This window comes from Xenopus laevis, chromosome 4L (genome assembly GCF_017654675.1).
Source record: "Xenopus laevis strain J_2021 chromosome 4L, Xenopus_laevis_v10.1, whole genome shotgun sequence".
NCBI lineage: Eukaryota > Metazoa > Chordata > Amphibia > Anura > Pipidae > Xenopus > Xenopus laevis.
The window spans coordinates 85,231,741-85,247,503 of NC_054377.1; the positions used below are offsets into that span (position 1 = coordinate 85,231,741).

The 15,763-nt window shown below is 38.5% G+C and overlaps 2 protein-coding genes across 2 annotated transcripts in view; both read left to right on the forward strand.

Annotated features, from left to right (window-relative positions):
- Positions 1–12,005, forward strand: part of LOC121403046 (coiled-coil domain-containing protein 17-like) — a 31,182-nt gene extending 19,177 nt beyond the window's left edge. Inside the window, exons 9-15 of the mRNA XM_041590429.1 lie at positions 163–285; positions 7,463–7,689; positions 8,892–8,977; positions 10,054–10,269; positions 10,666–10,888; positions 10,970–11,080; positions 11,292–12,005. Of these exons, the coding sequence (XP_041446363.1) occupies positions 163–285; positions 7,463–7,689; positions 8,892–8,977; positions 10,054–10,269; positions 10,666–10,888; positions 10,970–11,080; positions 11,292–11,453 (1,148 nt within the window). The 3' untranslated portion in view covers positions 11,454–12,005. The remainder of the gene's footprint in view (positions 1–162; positions 286–7,462; positions 7,690–8,891; positions 8,978–10,053; positions 10,270–10,665; positions 10,889–10,969; positions 11,081–11,291) is intronic.
- Positions 12,006–12,466: 461 nt separating this feature from the next.
- ccdc17.L (coiled-coil domain containing 17 L homeolog) overlaps positions 12,467–15,763 on the forward strand; it is an 18,940-nt gene continuing 15,643 nt past the window's right edge. The window contains exons 1-4 of the mRNA XM_041591050.1: positions 12,467–12,480; positions 12,560–12,707; positions 13,568–13,660; positions 15,237–15,429. Coding sequence (XP_041446984.1) covers positions 12,467–12,480; positions 12,560–12,707; positions 13,568–13,660; positions 15,237–15,429 — 448 coding nt within the window. The remainder of the gene's footprint in view (positions 12,481–12,559; positions 12,708–13,567; positions 13,661–15,236; positions 15,430–15,763) is intronic.

A 15,763-nucleotide genomic window follows, 5' to 3' on the forward strand; every position in this document is an offset into this window, starting at 1 on the left:
AGAGCTGAGACAGACCTAACACACAGAAATGTTATATATATGTAAATATATATAATCTGAACAGTTTAAAAAATTGCAGTTATAACATGGCCTCTTCAAAGTCTGCAAATAAGGTACAACTCTCCCTTTTTTGAAAGAGTAACAAAAATGCCTTGTTTGCAGAAAATGATGCTGCCCCTCGACAACTTGATGTTGAACTAATGGCAGTGGAGTTGGAGAATCAGCGCTTGGAAGAGGAAATTTTTAATATGAAGATGCTGAGAGGCAAGAAGAAGGCTGGCAATGGTATGTGACCCCTCTATTATGCAATAGTGTTTCGTACATTGAATTCACAAATGAAATGATGCAGCACCAATTAAATTTTATGGCTGCAAGCTACACATAGCTGCCAACAGATCACTTATATAAGAAGGTAATGACCTCAGTACATGAGACCTCAACAACTGCTTCTCCAGCAAACATTTTAGTGTGATGTGCTAAAGTCATGGCTCACGGGTCCTACGTTTACCACTGGCCTTTTGTACCACAATGCATATACTAAATTGTACAACAAGCAGTGTACTAAGAAAAGGCACACTGGCACACAAGCTGTGAATGCAGGTGAACACCTTGCAAAGATTTATTTACCGGAAGTGCAACGTTTCGGGGCTAGCCCCTTTGTCAATGCTTGACAAAGGGGCTAGCCCCGAAACGTTGCACTTCCGGTAAATAAATCTTTGCAAGGTGTTCACCTGCATTCACAGCTTGTGTGCCAGTGTGCCTTTTCTTAGTATCAGATTTGAGGTTGCCGGTTACCTCTATCACTGTGCACCAAGGAAACTGGAATTATCTACACAGACAGGTGTGCGTGAGCTACTGCTACTTTTTACAACAAGCAGTGTGCCACAAATAAAATAAATATTCTGCATACTAGATCTCATTTTCCAGTTCATGACTTAGGGGCAAATTCATCAAGGGGCAAATATCGAGGGTTAATTAACCCTCGATATTCGACTGGGTAATGAAAATCCTTCGACTTCGAATATCGAAGTCAAAGGATTTTGCGCAAATAGTTCGATCGAACGATCGAAGGAATAATCGTTCGATCAAACGATTAAATCCTTCGAATCGAACGTTTCGAAAGGATTTTAATCCAACAATCGAAGGATTATCCTTCGACCAAAAAAAGTTAGGCAAGCCTATGGGCACCTTTAGGTTCGGTAGCTTTTAGGTGGCAAACTAGGGGGTCGAAGTTTTTTCTTAAAGAGACAGTACTTCGACTATCGAATGGTCGAATAGTCGAACGATTTTTAGTTCGAATACTTCGATTCGAAGTCGTAGTCAAAGGTCGAAGTAGCCCATTCGATGGTCGAAGTAGCCAAAAAAACACTTCGAAATTCAAAGTTTTTTTCTTCTATTCCTTCACTCGAACTTAATGAATTGGCCCCTTAATGTACCAGCCTCACATATTCTTGGGAGTTCACATGCAGGCTTAAGGTCTTTACAAAAGTATAACTGGAAAACTGCCAGTGGGCACGTGCCTACTCTAGGGTGCAGCTTTGGGGGTGGTTGGAGGGTTTATATTGATAAACATAATTCCCCACATACTTCCAGGCACTTGGAGTATCTCTTTCTTTCACAAAGTACTCAGTACACACACTGTGCCACTTGCTAGGGGGGATAAGCAGCTGGTCAGAGGTGTGGTGCCTAGGGCTGCACTGGACAGAAATACAACCCTGGTCCTAACCTTTCCTTGTTATATATTACACACTCTCAGTGAAGCTTCGTGCATAACAGGGACATGTCTATGCCTGGCACTATCATTCTGTTTAACTATATACAATGTGCGGCAGATAGGTGCAGGCCTGGTGACTTGTCTTTACGGTGTTATTAGGGGTATGGACTTGCAGACCTCTTGCTGCCTCATCAATAATTATCATTATTTGCACATTTCCTATTTAAGAGAATGGTGCATTTGCCCCCTCCACCACGCATGCATAATAAGCGCCCCCCCAAGCTTAGTGCCCTAGGCACGTGCCTATTTTGCCTACCCTTAGACATTGCGGCACATATTGGCCCATATTGCTTTGTTTTTAAGACTACATGTGGCTGATTTACTTTATCCATAAATGTTTCCAAGGCACCATGTAAAATAGTGACACCAATTTCAGGGGTTAATAATAACTTGGCTCAGAGTATTAAGAAGACCTCAAAAACAAGCCATTAAAGGCCCCCATACATGGGCCGATAAAAGAAGCCCCATCAGTGTAATATCACCCACTTCAATTTGGGCATATCGGAGAAATATCTGCTCGTTTGGCGATCGGCAAACAAGCGGATCTCTGCGTCTATAGCCACCTTAAGTCTGTGACAACAAGATGGGGAACATTGTCGGATATGTTATTAGTCTTACTTTAATCCTACAATTGAAATCTGAATGGTTGGTTTTTCATTGAAACGAACAATCGATATCGAAGTTCGTCCTTCCAGGAATAAAATCTGATCGTCTTTGACCAGCATTATTCTGCAAAAAAACACTTATTAACCTCATTCGTTTGGGGCTCTTTATTGCACTATTTACACAGCAAACAGTAGAGCTATACAAAGCTTCACATTTGCTGTGGCTTATTTGCATGTTGTGTTTACTGGTTACTATGGAAAGAGATGTTGAACTCATTCTTGTACACAGACAGACTCACTAATTCATGGCAGTTTGTGTGTGAATATAGATCATTATCAGGGCAATTTACTCAAACTGTATGTTGCCATGAAAGTGATGCTAGCACCATGACTATAGAAATAAAGGCATTGCATCAGCTTTTTTTAATGATATTGCCAAGAAGTACACTCCTAGTTAAACAAGGAACCTGCCTTTTCTGACAAATGTTTCATTCAAACATTATTCCATTTGAAATCGGCTTGCTTATCCACAGTGTAAATCTCTGACATTATTCTGCTATAGTTTTAAAGAGAAAAACTGGATTTTAGCTAAAACTGACTTTTCGAGTAAGGGCACACAGGCAGATTCAAGGAGATTAGTTGCCCCGGCAACAAATCTCCTCTTCTTCGGGGCGACAATCTCCCCGAACTGCCTTCCCACCGGCTAGAATGAAAATTGGGATCGGGATGGCACTTGCGGCGCTTTGTTTTCCGAAGTCACCCAAAGTTGCCATGCCGCTGGCGATTTTTCATTCTAGCTGGCAGGAAGGTAGGGGAAGGCAGTTTGTGGAGATTGTCGCCCTGAAGAAGAGGAGATTTGTTGCCAGGGCGACTAATCTCCCGAATCTGCCTGTGTGCCCTTACCCTTAGGAGAAACATATTTATTTTTCTAGAGGATAGAGCCACACACTGTAGTTAATTTGTTTTTTCTTTCTCATTGTATTCTTTTGGTTTTACATGCATAGCAATCAGCGCACAGAGACACAGATCTGTTCTGTCTGCTTTACTCTCTCTCACTTCCTTGTCCTGGAACTACATTCAACATTGTATATCCAGGTGCTAAGTGGAGTGATATCATAACATCTTCCTTTTTTAACATACATATAAAACAAAATAGATAAGTACAGTTAGGTAATTCCTCTTCAATAAGTCCATGTGGCTTCCTTACAATCCTCCCACTTGAGGTTCTAACTGGGTGGTTCTCTGACTTCAAGGTTTCCTTCAGGTGTAGTAGCGCCCTGGACTTGTTCTTCTATTGATAGAATCCTCTCTGTATATTATAGACTCAAAACCACATTTGATTCATCATCTCTCACCATCTTGAGTTATTCTCAAGACCTTCTATTCCTTCTGTATTTCTGCCCACCAGGTGTCTGTTGTTCAGCAACTGCTGTGATTTCTTGCTAGACTCCACGTTCCACCCTGCCATATCCTTATCATAGGCATTATCATAGGCAGAAGCAACATCAGCTGGTGTTAGTGAATTCTATGTGTATGAGAACAACAGTAAAGTAATTCCATATAAACCTTTCCTATTGGGCTTAATGCAGGCTAGGAGAGCATCAAAATAAAAGTGTCCTTATCTTATTGCAGGCCTTTCTCCTCTGCCACCCTTATAATGGACACCAGCACTTTTACATTCCGGTCCCCAGCAGGTGGAGAATGTGACAAGATCCCTTACATCTGCTGCCTCATTTCACCCTTACAACTGATCAGATATGAAGAACTCTCTCTTTTTTATAAATAGAACTTTATTTGTTCACCAAATTCATTTAGTGCCTTGATTACAGTGTAAAATAAAATTTCCTGGCAAAATGTTTTAAAGCGCTTTCTTATGCATGAAATATAGTCTGCCTTTGCCTTATGTCTGGAAAAGATATGTACCTGTGTTTCTGACTTGTTCTAAACCCTGTTTCACCTATACCAGCAGATCATCATCATTTACGAAGTGATTAATTTAAAACAATAGGGGGTTTTACAATAATTTAACAATAGAAAGAAATAAAAGTAGGATTAAAGGCCCTGCTCACAAGAGTTTACAATGTATGTTCCACTGGGAGTCAGCTGCCGATTTAAACACTTATAACAATCTGTTCCCTATTTGTATGGTGGCCCATATGTAGGTATTGGTCATTTTGGGGGTTGTGCAGGATTGAAAATTTCCAAGCAGCATTTACGCTAATCTACAGGGCCCATGACTTGGCAGGACTTGGCAGTAGTCAGTTGTGCAGTCTCCATGTCCCTGCTAGAGAAACCTGATTGGCTGAGTAACTTGATAATCATTTGCTGGGCCAATCAGGTTGCTGAGAGGCAGGGACTTGTAAATGGTGATTTTCAGCTCTTCCAACACAAGGGCAAGAGAGCAGTTCTATCAGCCTAACTACCATGTTAGTTACATGACAACAGACATATTTGACCCTTTATGACCTGGCCAGACATAGTCATGGCTAAATACAAAGTCATGGCAAGTAAAGTGGATAAAAAATTGTGTAAAAAAAAAAAAAGGGTCAATAGATGATCGCTATTTTTTACACAGTACCCACGAACAGGTTGTTGATGTGTTGTGTATTTCATTGCTGTATTTTTACACAGTTTAATAAACAGGTCCCTTAGCGTGCATCTAGAATCGATGCTTTAAAGCAAGATGGGATTGCTGTTGTTTTTGCTTTATATTACACACTGATTTAATATAGTAAATAAACACTCTTTATTCTGACAATGGCAATAGATTTTTAAAAATGTAAATTAAACTTTTTGGGCTTGGGTTGTATATTTATGATATAATAAGATATTAGCAGTTATTTGTTACTATTTTGTTACTATATCTAATCCCATGGGGCATATTCTCTAACATGTTCTCCTTGCCTAACTCTGGCAAAGATTATGTCAGTATGGCAGGCGTATTGTCTTGGCAACATCACGTATTTGTGTAAAATCATAATTACGTTATTATGAGGGTAATGGCCCAGCTGCTGTAAATATTTTGCCTAAGTACATCAGTGTATTTCCCCCATGCAACTGTATGGGGAAGATACATTGTAGAATAAGCACCATACAGCAATGATGTATGTGGGATATTACCATAGAGGGTATGACACACTGGCGCAATTGATAAATTGGTGTATGTTAGAAGTTTTAGAATGAACTGGCCAGAGCAGGCCAAGCTGACCATGCACCCTAGGCATCCCTGTCGGCCATTCTTGGAAGCTGTGTAGGTAGCATGTGCAAATATTAAAAATGTGTTGCACTACATATAAAACATTAATAATTGATATAATTTGGGAAACAGTCCTGCTATTTATGGGGGGTCAGGTTCAATACTCATGTCATGTGCCTGCAGCACAACTGTACCTAACAAAGTACCCATCATAGCTAATGGACCCCAAAGTTAGCATGAACGTAAATGTACTGCATATATACCTATGTGTGTGTGTATATGTATGTATATATATGTATATATATATATATATATATATATATATATATATATATATATATAATCAAAATCTGGAATAAAGCATTCCTGGGCCAGCACTTCCCTTTGTAATACAAGTGTCTTTTTATTATTTCATTTCACACATCACAGTGCTCCAACGTTTCGGTCCCTCTTGGGACCTTTCTCAAGGGGGACCGAAACGTTGGAGCACTGTGATGTGTGAAATGAAATAATAAAAAGACACTTGTTTTACAAAGGGAAGTGCTGGCCCAGGAATGCTTTATTCCAGATTTTGATTATATGATTGAGAATTGGCCGTGCACCCCTGAGATTGCTTGATTGGAGTGCGGATACTGAAGAGATATATATATATATATATATATATATATATATATATATATATATATATATATATATATATATATATATATATATATATATATATATATATATATGCATAATCCCTCCCATATGAGTCTAAAGGTGGCCATAGATAATGTACGAATTTTCGTATGGTAGTCAGTGCATGAAGCAGGAGACTTGGGGTGGGCGGAAAATTTTGATTGGGCGCTTTTTGTTAGTGCTGAATCGTTGCAACTACATGCAAATCGTCAGCTATTATGCACACAGCACGATTTTAGATTGCCTGTAGCTCCAAAATGCACAGAGACCCTTTTTGGAGTGATTTGTCAGAAATAGCATGTACATAGAGAAGTACTGAAGTACTGAAATCTCCTACAAGCACACACACACACAAAGATTAGTAGCCGAGATAGTAAATTCTCGAGCTGGGGTAATGACGTGCAAACAACACGCCGAGGAAATGAACTCCGAGACGACTCCCGGCTCTTGCGTCGGAGGAGAACGTATCGTGAAGCACTATAAATCACTCAGAGTCAAAAGTCGCGCAAAATCTTTCCTGCACAAAAGACAATCGCCTTGTTTCGGAGACTTTCTTTTTAAAAATCGCGGGCGACTAATCTCTCCATGCACCCCTACCCTAAAGATCGTAATTGAGCTGCAACAGTTCTATCAAAGTGCCCATTACAACCAGAGGGGCACCAAATTTGGAAATAAATTGTGCCTCAAAAAAGGTCTCATCCTCATCCCTTCTTTTAAAATACAGCACTTAAAATTTCTCCTTAGTAGGAGAGGGAGCTTTTTAAGTACATTTTTATATCATATGATATATTAGAAACAAACAAGCATTTAGTCTCCCAGGCTGAAAAACAGCCCTCCCACTCTGATCCGCTCTTTGGTGTGTCTGCAGTAGGGTTGCCACCTTTACTAGAAAAAAAATCTTCCTTCTTGCATTGCAGCGAGTCTGCAACACTTGTTGGCCTGGGTGCAGACACACAAAGCAGATTTTGGATTGAAAATGCATATTCTTTTGTTGTGGTGCTGAAAGATGCTCTGTGTGTCTACACCCAGGCCAACACAGTGTCTCCGGGAGAAGACACATCAAAGAGCAGAGCAGATTTTCGGGCACCCTTTAAATATTGAAGCTTTCCTTCTCCTTTTAAAGCTTGACATTTTTAATATAACAGTTTGAACATATGTGGTCAATGGGAGATTTCATGCACATACATTCACTTTTATGTTTTACAGGGGACTCTGAATTAGTTGAGATGCAAAGGGAGCACCTCCAACAAATGGCACAACTGCAGGGTGATATCGAGCTACTCAGAAGGGACGTCAGCAGAATGCCTCCTCGAGTTAGTCATGGGCCCCCGCCATTTCTTCCTCCGCCTGTTGCACCCCCGCCTCCACCACTGCCACATCTCTCAAGGCACCCAGCAGGGAGACCAGATGGTGCAATAATGATGGGGGGTTTGGTAAGTAGCCCTATTGTGTGCTTATATGTGTGCTTAAAAATGGTTTCTTTATAGCAGCAGACAGGGCTCATTTGCTAACAAAGCTACTAACTTGCACTAAATTGTCAGTGGCATCTAGTCAGGTCTTTGCATTTACAAGTTAGAAAATAATAGCAGACTGGTTGTTATTAACAACTGCACTTCTGCTGTTTAGCTACTATGTTTGTAAATCAGTCTCATGGTTTGGAATTTAAACTGCCACATTGTTTCTGTGGTTTATTTCCCTAGCAACCACACTGTTATTTGGAAGGCAGAATGGAAAATTAATAGAACATGTTCTGGCCAGAAAGATAAACATAATAAAACTGAAATCTCATAGTAAACTCAACAATTAAATATCATTGTGGTTTTTTTTGTAGGAAAGTAAAAACCATACAAAATAAATAATGAATACCAACTGAAAAGTTGCTTAGACTAGGCCTATTACACAGTACAAGTTCATTTAAAGGTTAAATTTCACTTTAACTCTTTCCCTGCCAGCAAAACAGCAAAGTAAAGGTGCTTCATGAAAAGCGTGTTACTAAGCGTTTTAATTTGGCATGGACTTAAAGTAACAGTTCAGTATAAAAATAAAACTGGGTAAATAGATAGGCTGTGCAAAATAAAAAATGTTTTCAATATAGTTTGTTAGCCAAAAATGTAATGTATAAAGGCTGGAGTGACTGGATGTCTAACATAATAGCCAGAACCCAGCGCCGATTCTAATGAAGACGCCGCCTGAGGCGGCTCCTTAAATGCCGCCCCTCCCCTCGCAGAAACACTAGTGCGGAGAGCGCAACTGCGCTCTCTCGCACTAGTAAAGCCGAATTTCCGGTTTCAAAACCGGAAATTCGGCTCTTTAAAGTGACAGGAGCGGGTTTTTGACGCCCCTGGAAACTTATCTGGCGCTGCCGCCTGAGGCGAGCGCCTCAGCTCACCTCATTGGCGGAGCGCACCTGCCAGAACCAGCTTTTCAGCTCTCTAACGCTGAGTTAGTCAGCGATTTTAAAGGGAAACCACTTGGGACATAACTGTTCAGTTAGTTTGCTTTTGATCCTTAGCATGCAAGTCAGATTTAAAATCAAACTAACTGAACACTTATGTCCCATGTGCCCCCCCCCATGAAGTAATATAAAAAAGTGTGACAAAGAATAATGACAACTAATATTGGCTTTGTGTTTTAGGATTTGGTGCGCCCCCCTAGTCCGTCTGCAAACAGACATATAGTGGAACCTATAGATGCCCTGGGACCTGCACCTTATGATCCAGTGTAAGTTATACAAGAAATCTTTACAAAAAAAAACCACATGTTTTGGTGCTTTATATATTTATATATATAGATAGATCCAGCAACCTGATTTTGGTGTGAATATGACTACCGTACATTACTTTAGGGATATACTGTATATATATATATATATATATATATATATATATATATATTATATATATATACATATATATATATAAATGGAAAAACACTCGCACTCGGATCCAGTCTTGAAGATGATGTGGGTGCTGGGTCAAAGCTTCAGCATATAACCATCGGATAAGGACCCGCACTCCAATATTTCGTGGAAAAAAAGGTTTTTATTACAACTTGTGCATTACAAGTTGTAATAAAAACCTTTTTTTCCACGAAATATTGGAGTGCGGGTCCTTATCCGATGGTTATATATATATATATATATATATATATATATATATATAAGAGTCCATGGGTGTTTGCATGTGACTTAGCCTGATTACAGAAAACTGTACTTATAGTATACCTTCTGTATATTCCTATAATACACAAAAGCCATGAATCTTGTAAATTATATCCTTATAAACTGTGGCTAGTGATGTCATTAGTTGTAAACCGTGAATAGTGATGTCATTTCTGTCACATGACTCACTGAAACTTGTGTATTATAATAAATAAAGTACTCCCTGTTGCAAAATATGAGGATATTAGAAGTCATCTCGGAGTTACATGACCTGTATAAAAACACTCGGCCTTCGGCTTCATGTTTTTATATGGTCATGAAACTCCTCGGTAACTTATAACTTATTCACTATATAAACACAGTTTGTAGAGTTCCCTTTATGTGGAAAAAGGAGAAAACTGAATTCACCAACATACCTTGCGAGGGGACTTTGGAAGACAAAGTGCCACATTAGATTTTGTAATCATGATTTGGTTTTTTGCCAGTTAGAGGCATTTCAGGAAGATTTTTTTTGCCTGCAGTAGAGCAGATTTATACATGGGGAGGAAGGAGCCTATGGGTAGCCCCGCTTGTTTATTTATGTATTCCTTTTCAGTGTACCAAAGTAAATAGGTGTATTTCTGTTGGATTACCTTAGGGCTGGTTTCGTCATATTCTATGACTTTCTGCTGGGGCTTGACCCAACTATTCAGAAGATCCGGCTGGTCAGTGGTCTGTATAACAATGGGCACAAAATGGGACAAACTACATCCCTCCCGGATGTCTTGTGTGAAGTGTGGCAGTCATCACAGCATCTGACCAATGCCCCTAGAGGAAACATTGCTACATTATCAGCAAAGCAGCCCATTCCAAGGTACTTAACTAATGTTCACTTTTAATAAGAATAGTTGTTTATTAGTTTATTAGTAGTAGATTATTTATTAGTAGAATTATTTACATATTACTTTATTGGCCCTTTTTCAAAACAGTTTTCAGTATAATGCTGAAGTGCAGAGCATCAGATCAGAATTTGAGTAATAAATATTTTTTACTTTTAAAACCTCAGGGTCACAGCAACAAGAAAAATATTCCAAGGCTCTCTTTAGCAGAAGTGCTATAGCTTTGAACGCTGCACCAGTGTCCAGTTTGGGGCTCCATAGAAGCAGAATTTCATGAGAGAGCAGTACATAGTCTTTTCTTATTCAATTGTAAATACAGAATGAGCTGTACTTGTTACACATACAACATTATTTAATTCTGTTTATCCTAGGGTTCGACCTTCATCCTCCATTTCTCTTATTATGGAACTGCAAGGAACAGGAGGGTTTAACCCATATGGGCAGGAAGTTCAACAGTTGTCCTCATTTGGTTGGGCAAAATTTGATCTGTTTGATCAGCACAACCAAGTCCTGAGCGGCCGATGGAAGCTTCCTGTTAGATCATTCCCATTAAGGCCGGGTTTACATACGGGACAACTCAACACCGTTCCACAGGTAGTGTAACAACTATTCATTCTGTAGCATATGTACACATTTTTGTTGAATACACATTGGCAATTATCCTTTTTTTAATAGATGGGAAAAGCTGAGATTTTTTTTCGTGTAACTAATGCCAGAGATGCTGAAATTCAATCCATGGCAGAAATAGATCCTAGAAATGCATCACTATACCAGTACCCTCCTTTGGTAAGTAATTGATTCACTGGCCTACCAATATTTACATAAGTAGCACTTTTAGGCTCAACTTGTGCAACTTGTTTTTTACAATACATTGGAGTCTATTTTTTTGTGGTAAAACTTGGCAAAAAAATTCACTTTTAGGCACATTTTTAGCAACGTTTTGTAAGGGGAATTTACAGCAGTATCCAAACTAAAAGATTTTTTCATTACTTTACAGATGTCTGGTCCAGCCGTTGCTGTCATGAATAACCCAGCGCCTCAGCCAACTTTCCACCCTTCCCTAAAGTCATTTAATGTGCCTCTTCCTCCTTTCTCTGATTATGTTGACCCACCCCCAGTACAAGAGCTGCCTAAACAACAAAAAAACAGTCAGAGGTGAGAGAAGGGCACCAAAGTTCTGATTGTAAATACTTACTGTCAGACCGACCATTGCAAATACAAACAATTAAAATGCACTTGCGTCTGATTGTACAGAAAGTCATGTTAGTTTGTACAGTAAAGGCAGAACATGGGTCTCTCAATTAAAGGATGGCTGTGAGTTATATCAGGAGCTGGCTGAATTACATAGTTTATAGGCTGTACTGCATCTGCTGCTTATGAGATATTTGTTTATCAAAGCACATATTTTAAATAATCATCCTCTTGTCTTGCCTGGTAATGTCCCTGTAACTATTGCATGCATGGGTCAGTCACTTTTAATGAGTGATTCTTTACAATATGAGACTAACTTTGCCACACATGCAAGCCTATGTTGAGGATTTTACTACTGATTGCAAGAGCAATTTAACTTTCCAAGGAAATGTATTTTTAGTCGAAATTTTTACTTAGGTTCCATCAATTCTCAGTGACATTAATATCCATGGATCTGTAATGGTACACCTCATATGTAGATTCTATATCTATGTTGAAATTTGAACCTAATAAAATATAAATGGTGTCAACACAGGCTGGGTCTCTTGTTTTTCTTCTCTGGGAATTGAAATCTCTGCCTCCAACGAATGGCACAGATGTTTTATTTTTATACATACCGGTATCTTTTTACTGACATTACTGCAATAATGCAAACGTCTACATTTCACTCAAGTTACATGGAATATATTATTGTTACTGTGAAGCTTGTCTTCTGGTTACACGAGATAACGCAAGAAATTATAAGAGGAGCACATCATATACACAGCTTGTTTTAAGGTTCGGGAATCATTAAAGGACATAAAAAATACTGCAAAAAAAATGGCATATGATGTACCCAATTCAGTGTATAAAAACAACCAATTTATAATGTGACATGAAGAAAAACCCTTAAGAGTGGCAAAACAATGGAGACTAGAGAGTTCAGCAGATTTGAAAGAAATAAGGAAAGCAATGAGCACCTCCAACTTTTACAAAATAAAAATGAACATCACCAAGTAATTTGCTACAGAATAAGGCCCTCTTTTTTTTTATTTCAAATAGTGGCTGAAAAGTCCAACCATTTGTGTCTTTCAGTGAAATACCATTGGAAGGACAGAGAAAGCTGGAGTTGTCTAAAGCAGAAAATCCAAACAGACTGGGGTTTATAATAGACAGAGTTAAAGATGCGCCTTTAGGAGATGGAACACTGCGTCTAACGGGATATCACATGAAGACAGGAAAAGTAGGTTGGGTTGGAGAAACCTGCATATCATGATAAGCATATGGCTTTATTGTATTCCATATATTCATGTACAGTATGCAACACAGATAAAGGAAATGCAACACAAAGTATTCGTGTAAGAGATTACATATACAGTACGTAGTTCTCTACACTTAAAACACCTACTACATTGCTACAGACAACACCAGCTAAACTTACTCTGTGAAGCCTTAAACAGGCAGGATGTGCCTATATACAAGTATACAGCCTCCTTAAAATGGACCTTGCCTTATTACCTACCTGGTGTTCTCTCTGCAGTGTTGCATATGCAGTCTTGAACATCCTTACTATCAACATAAGTGAAGCTTTATTATTCTTGATCTTTAATTAAACATTAATTAAGAGTGCTGGGAATACCTCCCAACCTGCTCTGAAGCAAGATGAAAGTCTTGCTCCTAAATAATAATGCTTTGGGACTGACAAATTACCATTTAAGTTTTGAGTTTCTTATGGTTTGCTTTTGTTACAGGGCCAGTATCCCTCCCCATTTTTCAACATCAAAAAATGAATGGGGCTTGTGTCATACATACTTTTGCCTATTGTTTTAATCACAAAAAAGTGTATGGGTACAATGATATTATATAAACTGACATGCTAGGAATGCATACGGTAAAGGTTATGCTTACAATTATTGGCTATGAATACATACAGGCTCATTATAGATATATTTATAACCTGGGAAGTTACATAAAGTTACTGGCTATGAGTGCATGCAGTGATAGCTTTGAACACAAAATATGATAAATTCAATGACTGGCTGCTGTAAAACTGGCACCTCCCCCTCCCTTCCCTTCATTTACAAGTGATGTCTATATCTACAGGTTATTCCCACTGAGCAGATGGGAATGAATTTTATCATTTCTGCTGTGAGCTCCAACATCAGGCATGGACACTTCATTTTTGGAGAGCAGGAGGTACTAAATCTTATAAAATTATATTGCTGGAAATATCAAGAAACCTAGACACAAAGGCAGGGATTGGAAAGTACAAAAGATAGGGAAGATGGGGATAAAGGAAAAGATGAGAGGCAGGGAGACAATGGAAGGCTACACAACACATTAGGGGGCAGATTTATCAAAATGTGAGTTTAGAGCTTAATAAATAAAAACTCACCATGTTCTATTCATTCCCATGGGATTTTTAGAATTTTTAGAAAATGGTGAGTATAAACTTTTCCCCATTGATAAATACAATTCTAAAAATTCTATAGGAAAGAATAGAACAATGGGTGTGTTTTTATTTATTAGGCTGGTGGCACACAGGGAGATTAGTTGCCCTGCAACAAATCTTCTCTACTGCAGGCGACTAATCTCCCCAACTGCCTTTCTGTCGGCAAGAATATGATGGCATAAGATGGCATAAGAATTCCGAAGTCGCCCGCAGTTGCCTCGCGATGAAACTTCGGAAATCCAAAGCGATTCCTATTCCATCCCGCCGGCAGTTCACATTCTTCCCGGCTGGAGGCCATTTCAGGGAGATTAGTCGCCAGCAGTAGAGAAGGTTTGTCGCTGAGTGATTACTCTCCCCATGTGCCACCACCCTTAAGCTCTAAACTCTTTTGATAACATTTTGATAAATCTGCCCCTAGAACTAACAGTTGATCTCCCAAACGATAGTCTATGGAATTTGTTTATACGTGTTTGTCGAAAACACAACAGATAATTGGGATGTTTATTCTAGGCCCCCAACCTCACAGGCAAGAAAATACAAATATATATTTTAGTGCATATATATATATATATATATATATATATATATATATATATATATATATATATATATATATATATATATATATATATATATATATATATATATATATATATAGTCAACTACAAGAGGTCCTCTGCACTTACTCTTGTAGTTGACTATATGTACTTTGTGGTCACACCCTCATTGCACCCCCGCCTAATGGTTTTAAAAAATAGTGGTGAGCACAACTTTCCCTTGTTTGTTATATATATATATATATATATATATATATATATATATATATATATATATATATATAATAATACAAGAGGTCCTCTGCACTCAACCCATTATTAATATATTTAAGACAGATATATAAATATATATATATATATATAATATATATATATACAAACATTTAAGGTAAATTATAAAGAAAACCTGCATGTTAATTTGCATTAACCCACTGTCACCATAGTTGTATGGCCCATTCTGTAATAATTATGATGTAGTCGATATTCCTTTGCCCTACAAGTACTGCAGATCCCATTAAGGTTATTTGTGGCATGCATATTTTTAAATCTTAAATACAGAACCTTGCATTTATCCACACTGAATCCCACTTCAAAATTAGGAATTCAAATAGCCAGTCCATTGAGATTAAGTGAATTCCATTGATGTATAGTCATTTAGCAAAAACAGTGACAAAGCTTCAAATAATCAATTCTGGGGTACTAACCCCCCCCCCCCTTTCTGTTGCTCTACACATGAAAATCCTCGTTATATTTCCACATCTAGGTGATTTTTAGTGGAGTGACTCCTGAAGAAGACATGCTCCTTATGCTGCGTTTCTATCACTGGCCGGGGGGGAGCACCGCCTGGGCTCCCTGGGAAGCTAGTAGGGCCTTTAAGCCATTGCCACCCAGTGAAGAATGGGCAGCAGCTTGGGCTATTCTGAGGCTTACTAGGACAGCTTCAACAGAAATAAAAGGTATATGAAGAAAAAATAACTATGACCTGAATGTCTGTACAGGCTTAAGTAAGAACCAAACCCTAAAAATGATATAGCTAGAAATGCCATATTTTATATGCAGAACTAACTACACCAGCCTAAAGGTTCAACATATCTTTACCAGTCATGAGTCAGGCCTTCAAAGCTGTGCAAAGGAGCTAACCATCATGGACTTTGTTAGGGGTGTCAGTGGGCAGCTGTTGAGAAGCTAAGCTTAGGGGTCATTGTAAATCATCAAGAAGAAAATGAAGTTCTGTTGTCAATTAAACATATGCTACAGGGCAGCATGTATTAATATTAATATTCTATTAAT